This window comes from Psammomys obesus, unplaced genomic scaffold, assembly GCF_907164565.1.
Source record: "Psammomys obesus unplaced genomic scaffold, mPsaObe1.curated_primary_1811, whole genome shotgun sequence".
NCBI classification, from domain to species: Eukaryota; Metazoa; Chordata; class Mammalia; order Rodentia; family Muridae; genus Psammomys; species Psammomys obesus.
The window spans coordinates 5332550-5349417 of NW_026596149.1; the positions used below are offsets into that span (position 1 = coordinate 5332550).

Sequence of the window (16868 nt, forward strand, 5' to 3'; positions counted from 1 at the left end):
TCTTTCTTTCTTTCTTTCTTTCTTTCTTTCTTTCTTTCTTTCTTTCTTTCTTTCTTTCTTTCTTTTAAAGAAAGATTTCCTTTGGGAAAGAAAATCCTTCAGTCCTCTTATATTTCAATATAAATTTTCTCTGAGTTTTATTTAAATAAAAATGAAGTGTGATGCTATGAACTGTAAAAGATATTACTATGAATGCAGTCATTTTGGTTTATCATATTTTTCTCCTTTAAATGTAAGAGGCACTTATGTGGGAGGAAAAAGTAGTTGTTATTTAGAGGCAAACTTGAATCTTTAGTTTATGGTGTAATAAACATGGGGAAACAATTGAAGCTCAAGAAGAAGAAAAGAGAAGGCCAATAATTTTAGTGTTTCCAGGGTGCCATTGAAACACAAAACAATGAAACGGGCAAAGATGATGTGGCTCTATTTGAGTTCTATGAAACATTTCTAAGGCAAGAAAGCATTATTAAAAGGAACCTCATTATATGTCCATCCTAGTTTTCATTCAGAGAAATGTGCTTTGTCTTACTTATAACCCATCATTATTCTCTAGAAATTAGATGCTTCTAGTCAAAATGCACAGAAAATAACAACCTTTAATACTCTTTAGGTTTATAGACATTATAACAAAGTTCTTTATAGGAAAACAATTTCAACATTGATCTAAGACAGTCATTTAAGAAAACCTACTAGAATGATGAAATGTTCTCTCTGTTGTCCAGGATAGATGTCTCTAGCACATGCACCTCTTGAAATGCTGTTAATTCAACGGAAACACTGTATTTTAAATTTTCATTAGTTTAAATTAAATCAACCACCACGTTAAATAGTCACATGTAAATAGCAACACCACTACAAACGATATAGCACATTATTCACATTTATAAATTAAAATATGTAAACTACATGGAATAGCATTTTGTACATACTTTTACTGTTTTAATGTTTGCAAGCGCTGTTTATCATCATTTTCATCATGATTATTATCTGTTTAAATGCATTTGATGAATTCATTAATTACATGAAGCAGGTTACTAAAGAGACTTCTTAGGTATGTTTTATGGACCAAAGGATCAGTTAGCACAAATCTTTGTGATCCTAGATTAGAAATGCAGATATTACCAGGTCCAAGCTAGTTGAAGGTTCAGATGCTTTCCTGACCTGAAGCTGAGTTAGACAGATTGTACACTGTGTAGTTTGCTTGTCAGCTCCTTTTCCTTCCCCCAACTTTATAATCACCATCGTGCAAACTTTCAGAAGTAGCAGCATGTGCAGAACAGTGGTGAATTATCTCCATCTCACAGTAAATTCAGAAAAATGGGCTCGAGTAATAACTAATTTTATTTTTTCAGCTTTCTAGGATTTCCATATGTGTTTAAAATATCATACAAAATGTGAAGAGATTTTAGGGTGTATATTAAACTTAGGGTGTATATAACTCTGCCTGAAAAATGTAAATATTCTTATAGTATCATTGCTATTCTGGTTTGACTTTCTGTCATAAAAGCTCTATGTATCATGAATTCTCTTAGTATTCATCCAAAACAGACAAGTTTAGGCTAGTTAATAATTTTCTTTTGAAGAAAATTGTACATTTTCACATTTTTTCATGTAGCAGCCTTAAATTATTTGTTGAATCCATGGACACAAGTTCCACAATGATTGGGCTGTACTTAACTAATAACATCTCCTTTTGTTTCCTCTATTAGTTTTTTCTGGGGTCAGTAATTTTACTGTTAAAATGAGAGAAAAATTTAGAAAATATAACCAATCAAGAGATAAACTATACAAGGAATTTCAAAAGATGCCTCAAGGGATGGTGGGAGGGCTCCACAGCTAAGAGTACCTGCTTCTCTTCTCGAGAACCCAAGTTTAGCTCCACAACTCAAGCCCCAGCAGCTCCACTGTGGTCTCATGGCATTATGGGTAGCCGCACACATGTTGCATATATGCCCTACTATGTGCACATAAATAAAAACTAGGACAGATGTTTCCAAGTTTAGTAAAGTAAAATGTAAGACGGAGACATTGGAAGGATAATGAAAAAATAATAATTTGGGCCATGATGTATTCTCACGAAATGTTGGAAAATGTATGTACTGATTCATCCTCCCTGTCTCAGTGTCTTTTCTGTAGAGGTGCTATTTACCTTGACAATGGCAATTAACAGAAAGCAAGGACTTATTTCAGTGCATACTTCAAGGGTACAGTCTACCTTGTCAGGGAAGCCAAGGTGGCAGACTTGGAAGCAACTGGTCATATCACACCTACAATTAGGAGGCAGAGACAGATGGCCACACTTGGCTCCTTTCTCTGTTAATGCAATCTGGCATCCTTGCTAGGGAATGGCACCACCCACACTGAGCAGGGCTTACCATTTCAGTCAAGGCAATTGATATAATCCCCAAGGCCATGCCTAGCAACCATCTCCCGGGTGACTCTAGATTCTGTTGAGTTGACAATTACCATTAACTATCACACTTTCTAAACTCAATTTCATTCAAATAGTTCATCTATTTGAATACGTGCTACAAAGGTCTATTTTAGCCTTAAATTATATAGTAAAGAGTTTCAGTCAATCTTGGTAGCTTCCATCTTTTTAGGTTGTCTTGCCTATGCTGACAAATAAGAAATTAATGAAGGAAAATTTTTGCTGTATGTGAATGCTGGGAGGTAGTAACTAGAAGGTCAAGCAGAGAAGGATTTTCTGAGTGTTAAAACATGACACACAGGATAAAAGTCATCCAATCCGATCTTGGACTTTATTGCTCGTACATGATGAAGCCGTCAAGTCATCTGCAGTGCAACTATCCCTGGAAGACAGGGATAAGAGTTGTAAACAACTTGTGTGTTTTTTTCTGAGATAACTGAACTCCAACAATGGGTAAGCAGATTAGTGTACATTGTGAACATCTAATTTTCTGAAATATGCATATATTATTTAAGCTATTAAAGTAGAGAATTTTCAGTTTATATAATTCAATGCTTCTTAACTTATAGCAATTTTCATATCTACATAAAAATCTCATGATTATCTGAAAAACATGGGTTTAGGATTAATTATCACATGTTTTTCAAAATGTAAAAATAACTTGGTTAGGGCTAACATCATTTGCCTGTTCTCATGAGATTAGAAAGGGAGTACGTTCTTTGTTTCTAAGCTTCAGTGAAAAGAAATAATATTTTTTTAACATTCTTTTGCTTGTTTTGGGTCTTCGATGTGATTGGATTCAGACGTTCATGGCAAACATCTTGATTTCATGTGTAATTCATGTCTTTTTTGTGGTGCTGCCGGTATGCTAATGTGCTTGTATGTATCCTACGTATACATCATTCCTTCTACATTTTCTTACTCATTTTAACCTTATCAGAAAACTTGGGTAGAATAGAAGTGTTTGAAATGTAAATTAAGTTAAAAGGTTCTGATTTAAACTGCTTTTTTTGTTGGAATTTTGCTTTAGTCATAATTGATGTATAAAGTATAAATAAGATATCACAGGTAATAATTATGAATTACAAGATGATCCAATGACTTCCATACATAAATCTATTTCTTCCTTCTAAGGTGAAGTTTTTTTTTTCACCCCTCCCTCTTCCCAATCCCAACCTCCTCTCAAAGGCTCTACCCTGAAAGGTATCAAAGCAGATGCTGAGACTTATGGCCAACCTTTGGGCAGAGTGCAGGGAATTTCATGAAAGAAGTAGGAAATAATAAGACCTGGAGAGGACAGGAGCTCCACACGGAGCGCAACAGAACCAAAAAATATGGACATAGGGGTCTTTTCTGAGACTGATACTCCAACCAAAGACCATTGATGGAGATAACCTAGAACCCCTGCACAAATGATGCCCATGATAGTTCAGTGTCCAAGTGGGTTCCATAGTGATGGGAACAGGAACTGTCTCTGACATGAACTGATTGGCCTGCTCTTTGATCACCTCCTCGTAAGGGGGAGCAGCCTTACCAGGCCACAGAGGAAGACAGTGCAACTACTCCTGATGATACCTGATAGACTAGAATCAAAAGGAAGGAAAGGAAGACCTCCCCTATCAGTGGACTTGGGGAGGGGCATGTGTGGAGAAGGGAGAAGAAATAACATCTTAATACATTATATTCCAGATGTGATGTAATGAAATTTCTAACTTTTAGAGATAACCTCTGAGGCCTATAAACAGTTCGTTTTATCACTGTAACATCCTCTCTGATGTATCCAAATTATTTTAAACTTGCCTTGATTTATGACTTTCTTTGTTCTGCAAAATGTGAAACATGAAATTTAGGATAACATAAATCTATGAATGCAGGCAACGATCACTCAAATATGGGTCCTTAAAAATAATAATTGATATAGAATAAAAGGAACATAAGTTGATTGGCAGAATGTTTTATTAAAGTACTCAGAAATACACTGAAGATAAGGAGCTGTCTGTGATTCCATGGAAACATTCGAAGAATCTGTAAAAAGCTCTGTTTCAGAATGTTGTAATCACACTAACATGTGAATATTTTCTTTTTTACTTCATACTGAATCAATTCAGTGAGTGAAATTTACTGTAGACACATTGGATGAAGCGTAGTTTTGATGTTATGATTTGAGATGCTGACACACCGTCTCCAGGCTTCCCGACGCTGCACCATAAAATGGATTTGGGAAGGAAAAGATGGAAGTCTAAGGAGGAAATGCACGTTTAGAAGGTTAGTATTTTCTGGAGTAAGATAACTTCTGAAACGGTCATGAAGAAGGAAAGTTATTGCTAGCGACTCTCTCTAGGCGTGATAACCAGAGTATCCCTGAGCCTTGCATCAACACCACCAGCTCACACTTGGAGAGTCTCTGACATGGGAACACACAATGAGTGTTTGAAGGACCCTGCAGACTTGGGTCTCATTGTTTCCCCTCACCTAAGAGAGCTGAGAGAAATTCAGGAGGCAATATTTTTAACTACTCTCTTGTGCTGTTTCACTCAGCTTAATATATTGATTATATTTAGGGTAAAGAAAATAAAACAATGATGAAAAGAAATACCTTGAGTTAGTAGAACAAAGTTGTAGGGTATAGTAGAAACTCTAAAATATGAGATGTTCATATTTAACTTTCCAGATAAGAAAACTTGATCTTTTCACCACCAACTTACATAAGTTTTGGTGTCTGATAAATGCTAATTATAGAAGGAATTACAGAGAAAAGCTTTAGAAGTGAAAATTGCTATGTTAGTATCTCAAAAAAGTGGACAATCAGTAAACAGTAGCTAAGCAGGTGTCCTACATTTCATACATTTCCCTGAGAAGACAGACTTGTTTATTCAATAAACATTGTGTAAAAAAGAAAACTAAAGAGAATATAGAGATAAAGATTAAAACAGCCTTAAAAGAGATAGCTATCAATTTGCATTCATGTTCCTTACAGAGATTTTGATTTAAAAATACAGTACCAAAAAAAATCTAAACGTAGCTATAAAAGCCTTAGTTATTTGTAAGACAATTGTGCAGGTTGAACACTGAATTTTTTTTTATATTATCAAGAAAATGTTGCTACATTCTTAGGCATGATACCATGGGTATATTTTAAATGTCTTCTTATCTCTGAAAGGTATAACTGAAGTTTCAGAGTTGAATAATAGCTGTGATTTGCTTAAGAAATCATGAGTAGGTTGAGGAAACTTGTGGTAAGAAAAAGGACATAAGGTAATTAAAAGTTGGACATATTTGATGGTGGATGATGGATGATAGAGAGTTCTTTTTACTATTCTCCCCAAATCAATAACGGTATAAGACATTTCTGTAAGAGCATTTAAATAATATTTGAAATAAATCCATTTTTCTATTATATCAAAGAACTTAGAATATATTTAAGACATTTTTTTTCTAAAACAATAGAAACAGATGTGACAGGATTTCTTCCCTAGTCATCCTTAATGAACTGAAAGTTGAATTTTAAAAAGAATGTGAAAAGGGAGTAATTTATCTTTTATCGGGAAATAAAATGAAATTCTGAAGTTTTGCTTTGAATGATCAATTGCAGCCTGCAGTGAAACCTGCTTGAAAGCATGTTGAAAGTGAGTCTTTGATCTAGACCTCTCCCTGTGCATTCTGGGACTTACATCCCAAACTCTAGGAAAGCTGTCTTCTCAGGGAAAACTAAGAAGTGCAGGACATCTTCTTAGTGACTATTTACTGACCATCCATTTGTTGAGATACTAACATTCCCATTTGACATATTAAGCTTTTCTCTATAATTCCTTACCAGTAAGTTGTGGGTAAAGAGATCATGTTTTCTTATCTTCATTAAAAATAGAAATATATTTTGTTATGCCTTTCCAACTCAGTGGATTAAATATGGTATCTCTCTGAATACATATTATCAGTTGAATAGGGTTATGTTTTATTTGCTCTCTAAATCATCCACATTAAATCTCTTCATGGTCAGGGAAATTTCTTACTTTTCTTTTCTTTTTTTTTCCATTTCCACATAAACAAAACTAAAAGCATACATGAGATATTTGTTGAAGAAAATGTAAAATTTTAAAAAGCCAACATTTGTTGGTCTTCAAACACATCATACAAGGCTCTGAAATGTTTGAAACTATCTGACCTGACAATTTGGTTCTCATTTTCAACGTCAAGATCAAAAAAAAAAAAAAAAAAAAAAAAAAGAAAGAAAGAAAGAAAAAGAAAAGAAACTATTGATAGATTTTAAAAAAATTAAAATTAGAATGAGAAAGGAGGACTAGAGCTATGGCTGTGGAGTTCAGAGCACTTACTGCTCTTGGAGAGGACTCGAGTCTGATTTCGGCATCATGCCTGGCCCAGGGACACCTCCTGCCTACACCTGCACTCAAGTGTGTGTAGCTTCCTCCCCCACCACACACATATGCAGACATATAACACACATAAAAACAAATCTTTAAAAGTGGCATAAGGAAAAACTTAAGTTTTTTATAGACTTACTTTTGAGAATACAAATAAGCCAGTGAAACTCTCCGGGAGTAGTTACATGGGCTAAACTGATGTTTTCCAGACTTACCAGCTCTCTTGGAGGGTGTAGAGTGACCACAAAGCCATTTAACAGTAAACTAATTTTATAGTCAGAATCAAACTGTCTTAAATGGAAAATCTCACTCATATTTTGAGCCTGAACTGTCTTCTCACCCCCAACTGAAATAAATGCACTAGAACGTTTCTCTCAGTCATGATGTCACAGTGGATCCAAATTCAACTAATGGGCTTTGGTCGTGCTCTCTCTCATGTGTACTTCTGAATCAATGTTCTTTTCCTTGCCACTTACCTCTGTTTTCTCGGCACTGATGCAGCTCCCATAAACTGGGTTGACAAAGGCACAGTTGCCTCCCTGCTCAGATTTCCTTAAAAACAAAACAAAACAAAAACAAAAACAAACAAGCAAAGAAAAAAGAGGGTCACCAAGACACAGATGTTAGTGAAAGAAGCTGTACTTTGTTGTTGTTGTCATTGATGTTGGTGTGTACCAGTCTGTCCTCAAACTCTGTCTTTCTGTATTAATCTGTAGACTAGGAACTCTGGGCAAGTACACACGTATAGGCATGTATCACCCTACCTAGCATTATGTAAGTACTAAGTGCTTCTAGTAAGTCATTACTTACTAGACTTTTTTGAGAGACACAGGGTCTGGCCAGCACATTTATTTTCATCAATGTATCACCAAAATTTCTTTTCTCTTCAGGACACCAAGGCAACCACATTCTTGAAAACAAATAAAATTTGAACTCGAGTATTTGGATCCAAATAAACTCTGGCAAATAAAGGGAGCATAAGTTGGTTTCAATGCTGATTTTTTAAATATTGCTCAAGTTATTTTAACAATGTAACACCAGAAAGAACAATGTAAGATGACACTGTAATATGAAAAGTCTGCCTTGAACTCCCTTAGGCTAGAAGTGTTAGCAGAGACCATGTCTTATGACAGTGTCTCTTATAGAAATCTGTATCCCACTGGTCATAATATATAGCAGTTTAATCAACAATCTTATATCTCGGTGCTTGAGAATTTTATTTTAATTATTCTTGCACATATCTGGTGTGTGTGTGTGTATCTCTGTGTGTGTATTCGTATGTGTGTGGGTACACATTTGTGTGTGTGTGTGTGTGTGTGTGTGTGTGTGTGTGTGTGTGTGTGATACCCATGTACTTTTTGAAGGTTGTATGGAAATGTAATGTTGATATAGGAAGTTTCTTTTGATGAGTGTCTACTTTCTTCACTGAGGCAGGGCCTCTCTATTGACCTGGGAACTCACCATTTTGTCAAGTTTAGCTCAGTAGCTTTTCTTCTGTGATTCCCTGCTTCCTCCCTACATTCCAGGCTGGAATTATGGAAGCTGGCCATGCTCACCCAGCATTTACATGGATTTTGGGGATCTGAACTCTTGTCCTCAGGTTTGCATGGCAAGTTCTTTATGCACGGGACCATCTGTTAAGCCTCTTGTAAAGTTTTTTCATGTGAGCAATTCTTTTCAGGTTTTGGACTAGATTTGTACAAGTGAGCATAATTGAGCTTCTAAATGATTGCTTTCTTTTTATACTTTTTCATCTCGTTAGAAGACAATCAACTCTGGAAGAGCCAATAAAAATGGCAACCACCACAGAACCAAAAATAATAATTGCTCAGTTACAAATAGAGTGGAAATCCCAAATATATGCATACAGAGAGAGAGAGAGAGAGAGAGAGAGAGAGAGAGAGAGAGGGAGGGAGGGAGAGCGAGGAAGAATGGGAGAGAGAGAGATGAAAGGTCAATTTTGGGATTATTACCATTGTTTTAATAGCAACACCAAGAAGATAAACTGCTTTATTTTTTGTATAATTGGGGTACAGTGTCAATTAGCAAGGTTGTAAGTGATGTATACACCCCTAAATACTAAAGGAAAAAAGGAAGCTCTTATTGATATTCTGTTTAAAGTTTCCAGAGGCTAGGCCTCCTATTACCAGCTACCAAAACCACACAGTTCTTTCCGAAGTAGCTGCAGCATTGAAAGCCTGATCTGGGTAAGCATGTCCAGCTGGAAACAAATTTCTCTTGTGGTAGCTGCATCTAAGCATGCTCCCATTACTGCTTTTTAAACCATTGGATTAAATATACCACTGATGAAGTAGTTCATTGTCATTAAGACTATATTTTATTACTGATAAATATATTTAATATAGCTTTTTTGTGGTCATAATTTTAAAAAACAGCAATAGACCTACCTTTACATAATTCAACACTTTATCTATTAATTCCTTAACCCACTAATGGGATACTTATGAATTTTTTCAACTAAACGGGATAAATTCATTTTGAGTCTTTGTGTTTGTTTCTTTCCAAACTGGTCAGAGTCACATTGTCAGAGCAGTAGTTGAGGGCATGCACCTAGGCAGGAGAACTCGCTAAGTGGTGACTGGCGAGAGAATTAGTGGTTTTGAGATGTGTCAAAATGCCAAAGCAAGAGCCATTCCAGAACAGACTGAACATGACTTAGCAAAAATCAAAAGACAGTGAAGGTGGGAACTAGGAAATGTGAGGCAGCCAGATACAGCAAGTACTGGAAACAAAAACCCAACTTAAGTTCAAATTGGGAATGGGATCAAAAGTAGGAAGAAGCCTTACTCTAGTTATAGGCAGGACAGAGCCCAAGGACTGTGCGGGAGACTAGAACCTGAAGAAACAGCCACAGTGACACAAGTGATGTTGATATAAGGCAATAGCTTTTGGCATTGGACTGATGGAACCCCAGACAACTCAAAGATTAACAGGAAGAACTTACATAAGTTGTAAAATCTCCAACCACCTAAATATGTGTATAAAAGCAACTTTTCTTCTGAAAAGATCCTTCAGTCTTTAATTTAAAATTTTATCTTTCCTACTAATGTGAAATGTATGGGATGAGTCTGGATCTCAGGGGGTTGGTGGCTACGTAAAAGCATGATAATGTGGCTATAAAGGTATGGAGTTGTAATAAAAGGCAGTAAGTATGCGGTAAGGAAAGACAAGTGGATGTAAATCCTCAAACTTCAAACTGTGTTTCTTAGCAGCCTCGAGCTATTAGTCATTCAAGCAACAGTTTAACTCCCATTCTTGGGAATGTTTGGCTTCTGTGGTTAAATGTTGGTGTGTTTCTATTTACAGATTAAGCATCACATAGGGCCTGATTCCATTAAAGTTAGTTTGTTACTTCACACATTGTGCGAAACCTAGCAATGCTGATAGCTCCAACAATATTCTAATACCCAGCTACGCATAATATTAGTCTACAAATATTTTACAAGGACACTGAAAACTGAAAAAGAATTAAATCAAAACCCATGTATGTAATAGCCAACAAACATGACTTTGGGGTGGATGTTTATATTGTTTTTAACAGAATAATTAGAGGATAATTCATATGCCGTATAGCTCACATATTTAAGAGTCTTAGTGCCTGTGTGTGTTTCCTTGTGTGTTTGTGTGTGGTGTGTGTGTATGATACATATGTATGTGCACGTTCACTTTTTTTTTACTCTTTATTAATTACACTTTATTCACTTTGTATCCCCACTGTGGTTCCCTCCCTCCTCCTGTCCCAATCCCTCCCTTCTTCCACCCTCTGCATGCATGCCCCTCCCCAAGTCCACTGATAGGGGAGGACTTCTTTTCCTTCCTTCTGATCCTAGTCAATTAGGTCTCATCAGGAGTGGCTGCATTGTCTTCCTCTGTGGCCTGGTAATGCTGCTTCCCCCTCAGGGGGAGGTAATTAAAGAGCAGGCCAATCAGTTCATGTCAGAGGCATTCCTATTACAATGGAACCCACTTGGATACTGAACTGCCATGGGCTACATCTGTGCAGGGGTCTTAGGTTATCTCCATGCATGGTCCTTGGTTGGAGTATCAGTTTCAGGAAAGACCCCTGTGCTCAGATTTTTTGGTTCTGTTGCTCTCCTTGTGGAGTTCCTGTCCTTACTGTTTCCCATTTCTTTCATAAGATTCCCTGCACTCTGCCCAAAGGTTGCCCATAAGTCTCAGCATCTGCATTGATAGTCTGCAGGGCAGAGCCTTTCAGAGGTCCTCTGTGTCAGGTTTCTGACTTGTTCCCTCTTTTCTCCTTCTTCTGATGTCCATCCTCCTTGCCTTTCTGGATAGGAATTGAGCATTTTAGCAAGAGTCCTCCCTTTTGATTAGTTTCTTTAGATGTACAGATTTTAGTAGGTTTATCCTATATTATATGTCTATATGAGTGAGTATATACTGTGTGCATCTTTCTGCTTCTGGAATAGCTCACTCAGGATGATCTTTTCCAGATCCTATCCTGCAAATTTCATGATTTCCTTGTTTCTTATTGTTGAGTAATATTCCATTGTGTAGATATACCACAATTTGTGCATCTGAGGCGCATCTGGGCTGTTTCCAGCTTCTGGCTGTTACAAATAAAGCTGCTACAAACATGGTTGAGCAAATGTCCTTATTGTGTACTTGAGACTCTTTTGGATATATGCCTAGGAGTGGTATAGCTGGATCTTGAGGAAGCGCTATTCCTAGTTGTCTGAGAAAGTGTCAGATTGCTTTCCAGAGTGGTTGTACAAGTTTGCATTCCCACCATCAGTGGAGGAAGGTTCCCCTTTCTCCACAACCTTTCCAGCATGTGTTGTCTCTTGAGTTTTTGATCTTAGCCATTCTGATGGGTGTAAGGTGAAATCTGAGGGTCGTTTTGATTTGCATTTCCCTGATGACTAATGAGGTTGAGCATTTCTTCAAGTGTTTCTCTGCCATTTGATATTCCTCTATTGAGAATTCTCTGTTTAGCTCTGTACTTTATTTTTTAATTGGATTTCTTGATTTTTTGCTGTTTAACTTCTTTAATTCTTTATACTGTATATTAGTCCTCTGTTAGATATAGGGTTGGTGAAGATCCTTTCCAAATTTGTAGGCTGTTGTTTTGTTCTGACAACAGTGTCCTTTGCTTTACAGAAGTGGCTTTTCAGTTTCATGAGGTCCCATTTAGTGATTGTTGCTCATAGAGCCTGTGCTGTTGGTGTTCTGTTTAGGAAGTTGTCTCCTGTGCCAATGAGTTCAAGGCTCTTTCCCACTTTTTCTTCTAAGCCGTTTAGTGTGTCTGGTTTTATGTTGATCAACTTGGACTTTAGTTTTGTGCAGAGTGATAAGTATGAATCTATTTGAATTTTTCTACATGTAGACATCCAGTTAGACCAGCACCATTTGTTGAAGATGCTGTCTTTTTTCCATTGAATGGTTTTGGCATCTTTGTCAAAAATCAGGTGTCCATAAGTGTGTGGATTTATGTCAGGGTCTTCTATTCGATTCCATTGATCCACCAGTCTGTTTTTATGCCAGGACCATGCAGTTTTTAGTATTGTTGCTCTAGAGTACAGCTTGAGAACAGGGATGGAGATACCTCCAGAAGATCTTTTACTGTAGAGAATTGTTTTAGCAATTCTGGGTTTCTTTCTGTTCCATATGAAGGTGAGAATTTTTCTTTCAAGGTCTGTGAAGAATTGTGTTGGTAATTTGATGGGAATTGCATTGAATCTGTAGATTGCCTTTGGTAAGATGGCCATTTTTACTATATTAATCCTGCCAAGCCATGAGCATGGGAGATCTTTCCATCTTCTGATATCTTCTTCTAATTCTTTCTTCAGAGACTGGAATTTTTTTTTCATACAAGTTTTTGACTTGCTTGGTTAGGTTCACACCAAGGTACTTTATGTCCTTTGTAGCTATTGTGAAGTGTGTTGTTTCCCTAATTTCTTTCTCAGCCCTTTTGTCTTTTGTATACAGGAGGGCTACTAATTTTTTAGAGTTAATTTTGCATCCAGCCACTTTGCTGAAGGTGTTTATCAGCTGTAGGAGTTCTCTGGTAGAATTTTTTGGGTCACTCAGGTATATTATCATATCATCTGCAAATAGTGATACTTTGACTTCTTTCTTTCCAATTTGTATCCCCTTGATCTCTTTTTTTTTCTTTTTTTTTAATTTTATTTTTCTTTTTAGTTACATTTTTTTAACTCTGTGTCCCAGCTGTATTCAGCTCCCTCATTCCCTCCCCAACCCCACATTCCCTCCCTGGTCTCTTCCAGGCCCCTTTCCATATCCACTGATAGGGGAGGACCTCCTCCCCTTTCATTTGACCCTGTTTTATCAGTTATCTTCAGGGCTGGCTGCAAACTCCTCCTCTGTGGCCTAACAGGACTGCTCCTCCCCTGGGGGTGGGGGGAGGTCAAAGTGCCTGCCCTTGAGATCCTGTTAGAAATAGTCCTTGTTCCCCTTACTTTGGAAAACTACTTGGTTACTGAGCTATCATGGACCACATCCGAGCAGAAGATCTCTTTCAATTGTCTTATTGCTCTAGCAAAGACTTCAAGAACAATGTTGAAGAGATATGGAGAGAGTGGGCAGCCTTGCCTTGTCCCTGATTTCAGTGGGAATGATTTAAGTTTCTATCCATTGAGTTCTTGCTGTATATTGCCTTTACTATGTTCAGGTATGTGCCATGTATCCCTGATCTCGCCAAGACTTTAAACATGAATGGATGTAGGATTTTGTCAAATGCCTTTTGGCATCTAAGGAGATGATCATGTGTTTTTTTCTCCTTCAGTTTGTTTATGTGGTGGATCACATTGATGGATTTCCGTATATTGAACCACCCCTGCATGCCTGGGATGAAGCCTACTTGGTCATAGTGAATGATATCTTTGATGTGTTCTTGGATTTGGTTTGCAAGAATTTTGTTGAGTACTTTTGCATCGATGTTCATGAGGGAGATTGGCCTGAAATTCTCTTTCTTTGTTGGGTCTTTGTGAAGTTTAGGTACCAAGGTGACTGTGGCTTCATAAAATGAGTTTGGTAATGTTCCTTCTGTTTCTATTTTGTGGAATAGTTTGAAGAGAATTGGAGTTAGCTCTTCTTTGAAGGTCTGGTAGAATTCTGCACTGAAACCATCTGGTCCTGGGCTTTTTTTTTTTTTTTTTTTTTGCATGGTAGACTTTTGATGACAGCTTCTATTTCCTTAGGGGATATAGGACTATTTAACTGGTTTACCTGGTCTTGATTCAGCTTTGGCATGTAGAATTGGTCAAGAAAATCGTCCATTTCATTTAGATTTTCAAATTTTGTGGCATATAGACTTTGGAAGTCAGACCTAATTATTGTTTGAATTTCTTCAGTGTCTGTCCCCCTTTTCATTTCTGATTTTGTTGATTTGGATAGTTTCTCTCTGTCTTTTAGTTAGTTTGGCTAAGGGTTTGTCTATCCTGTTGATTTTTCTCAAATAACCAGCTCTTGGTTTCATTGATTCTTTGAATTGTTTTATTTGTTTCTAATTTATTGATTTCAGCCCTGAGTTTGATTGTTTCCAGCCATCTACTCTTCTTTGATGTGTCTGCTTCTTTTTTTTCTAGGGCTTTTAAGTGAGCCATTAAGTTATTTGCATGACTCAACAGATACAAGAAGATTAAAATAATCTCTTGTATCTGATCTGATCACCATGGACTAAAGCTGGACTTCAATGACAAAACCAGCAAAAGGCCTACACACACACATGGAAACTGAGCAACTTGCTTCTAAATTACAGCTGGGTCAGAGAAGAAATAAAGAAAGAAATTAAAGTCTTCCTAGAATTCAATGAAAATGAAGGCACAACATATCCAAACTTATGGGACACAATGAAAGCAGTGCTAAGAGGAAAGTTCATAGCACTAAGTGCCTTCAAGAAGAAATTCAAAACATCTCATGCATGCACATTCATTTCTTAAGTGTAGGTGTCCACGTGTGGAGGTGAATTGTAAACCTCGGCTGGGTAACACTCTTCATCTTTCACCTTGTCTGAAAGAGAGCCCCTTTGTTATTCATTGTTGGGTTCACTGGACTAGCTGGCACACAAACTTTAGGGAATTCTCCTGTGCCCTCCTCCAACCTCACTGCATGAGTACTGGATTACAGGCACAGGCTACCATGTACACCTGGCTTTAGATGGGTTCTGAGGATCTGAACATAAATCTTTATGCTTGATCAGTAAGCATTTTACCCAATGAGACATTTTTCTAGCCCCAAATTGACACAATTTTACACACATATGTATGTGTGTATATGATTCAATGTTTTATGATAATTTTAACTTTATTATATTTATTTACTAATATTATAATAAATATACCTGACATAAAATTGCCAAGGTAACCAATTTGAATTGTACAATTCACTGTTATCAATTATTTGTTATAAAACTGTCAGTATTATTTATTTCCAAAATATTTTCATCACTTCAAATTGAAACTGCATAACTATTAATCAGTAATATGCAACTAATTGCTAGTGTGTTGGTAGAATTATCTTTCCATTATAAAATATTAGACTATCGAAAACATAAATCCTTGACTAGGCTGGAAGGAACAGAAAGGTGAATGAATACAACTGGCACTCTAAATATTGAAGACAGTATAAGCAGGTGACTGACCACGAGTGACGGGAAAAGGCCAAGTTAGCGCCTCCCCCCATGCACGCACTGTAAGTTTATTTTATGCATTGTTGGACTTTCATAATTTTTAATTACTTTTATGATTAGCAAGGGTGTTTCTTATTAAATTTATTTAAATATTTGTTTGCCATTTTTATCAGGTATGGTTTAATATTTTTGATAGTCTTGGTTTTCTCCATTTCATGTATGTCATTTTCCACGTGAAGTGGAGTGGCTGCTAAAAAGTAAAAATAAAATAAATAAATAAATAAATAAATAAATAAATAAAAGAAACATCAACACCTGGCCCTACTACTATTTGGGCTACAAAGGCCATTTAATCCTTTATGGGGTAAGGAGGAGCCACGAATGAGTGTATACCACCAGCTGTGGCCCCGGTGCTCAGGATGACTTATTTTCCTAAGGAGGGATTCCCGGTGTTTGCTGGACATGGCTTTATAAGGGAAGAGAATGTTCAACCTGGAGGCCAGGCTACTGACATCCTCAGGAGAATAGGGGTTTGCGGCACAAGGCTACTTGTACCTGGGCATGAGGCCTGGGGGCAGGGAGGAAGCCGTCCTACTCCTGCTGATCAAAGGATAATATTTATGGGGTTTGGACATCTCTACCCCTCTCTTGCTCCAGATTGGTGCTGCAGTTTTTTTTTTTTTTTTATCGACTCATCTACTGATGGACGTCTAGGCTGGATCTGCTTCCTGGATATGGAGAATTGTACAGCTGTAAACATAGATGAGCAGTATCTGTGGGACGCTGAATTACAGATACTTGACAAATAACCAGAACTTACATAGTTGGGTCACATGATGGTTCTCTGCTCAGGGTTTTCTTGTTTGTTTGTTTGTTTTGTTTTGTTTTTTGTAGAATCTCTATGCTGGTTTACATAGTGACTGCATAAGTTTATATTTTTTGCCATTGGTGAATGAGGAGAACACTACTCTCAGAAATTGATATACTTACACTGCAGACATAAGATGATCTGAAGCAATCACCACAGTGAATTTTCTATTAAGTGATACTGCCTGTGTACATTGTGTCACAGAACTGGTTTCCCTAATAAGCTAATTTCTCTGCATTGTTTCTGAGAAGTCAGACAATATCTCAAGTTCCCAGACAGGAATGCTGTGAGTTCACAAATGGAAGTGACTGCACCTTAGGCACACACTCTTTGGATGCCAGGATGACTGCGCCATTTTCATCATCCATTTTCACTTACTAAAATGCATCAAATGCTTGTAAAACATTCAGTATGTGTGAAATTGTCTACTAGATTCTGGCCTTACAAAGTTGATCCGTGCCTGGTTCATCCCAGTAGAATTTCTTTTCACAGATTTTTCTTTCTTTCTTTCTTTCTTTCTTTCTTTCTTTCTTTCTTTCTTTCTTTCTTTCTTTCTTT

At 37.0% G+C, this 16868-nt stretch overlaps 1 protein-coding gene across 4 annotated transcripts in view; it reads right to left on the bottom strand.

Moving 5' to 3' along the window:
- Positions 1 to 4369: 4369 nt before the first annotated feature.
- Malrd1 (MAM and LDL receptor class A domain containing 1) overlaps positions 4370 to 16868 on the bottom strand; it is a 698598-nt gene continuing 686099 nt past the window's right edge. For all 4 annotated transcript variants that reach the window (XM_055593928.1, XM_055593929.1, XM_055593930.1 and 1 more), the window contains 2 exons: positions 7287 to 7362; positions 4370 to 4670 (listed from right to left, as the gene is read on the bottom strand). In XM_055593928.1, the coding sequence (XP_055449903.1) occupies positions 4587 to 4670; positions 7287 to 7362 (160 nt within the window). In that variant the 3' untranslated portion in view covers positions 4370 to 4586. The remainder of the gene's footprint in view (positions 4671 to 7286; positions 7363 to 16868) is intronic.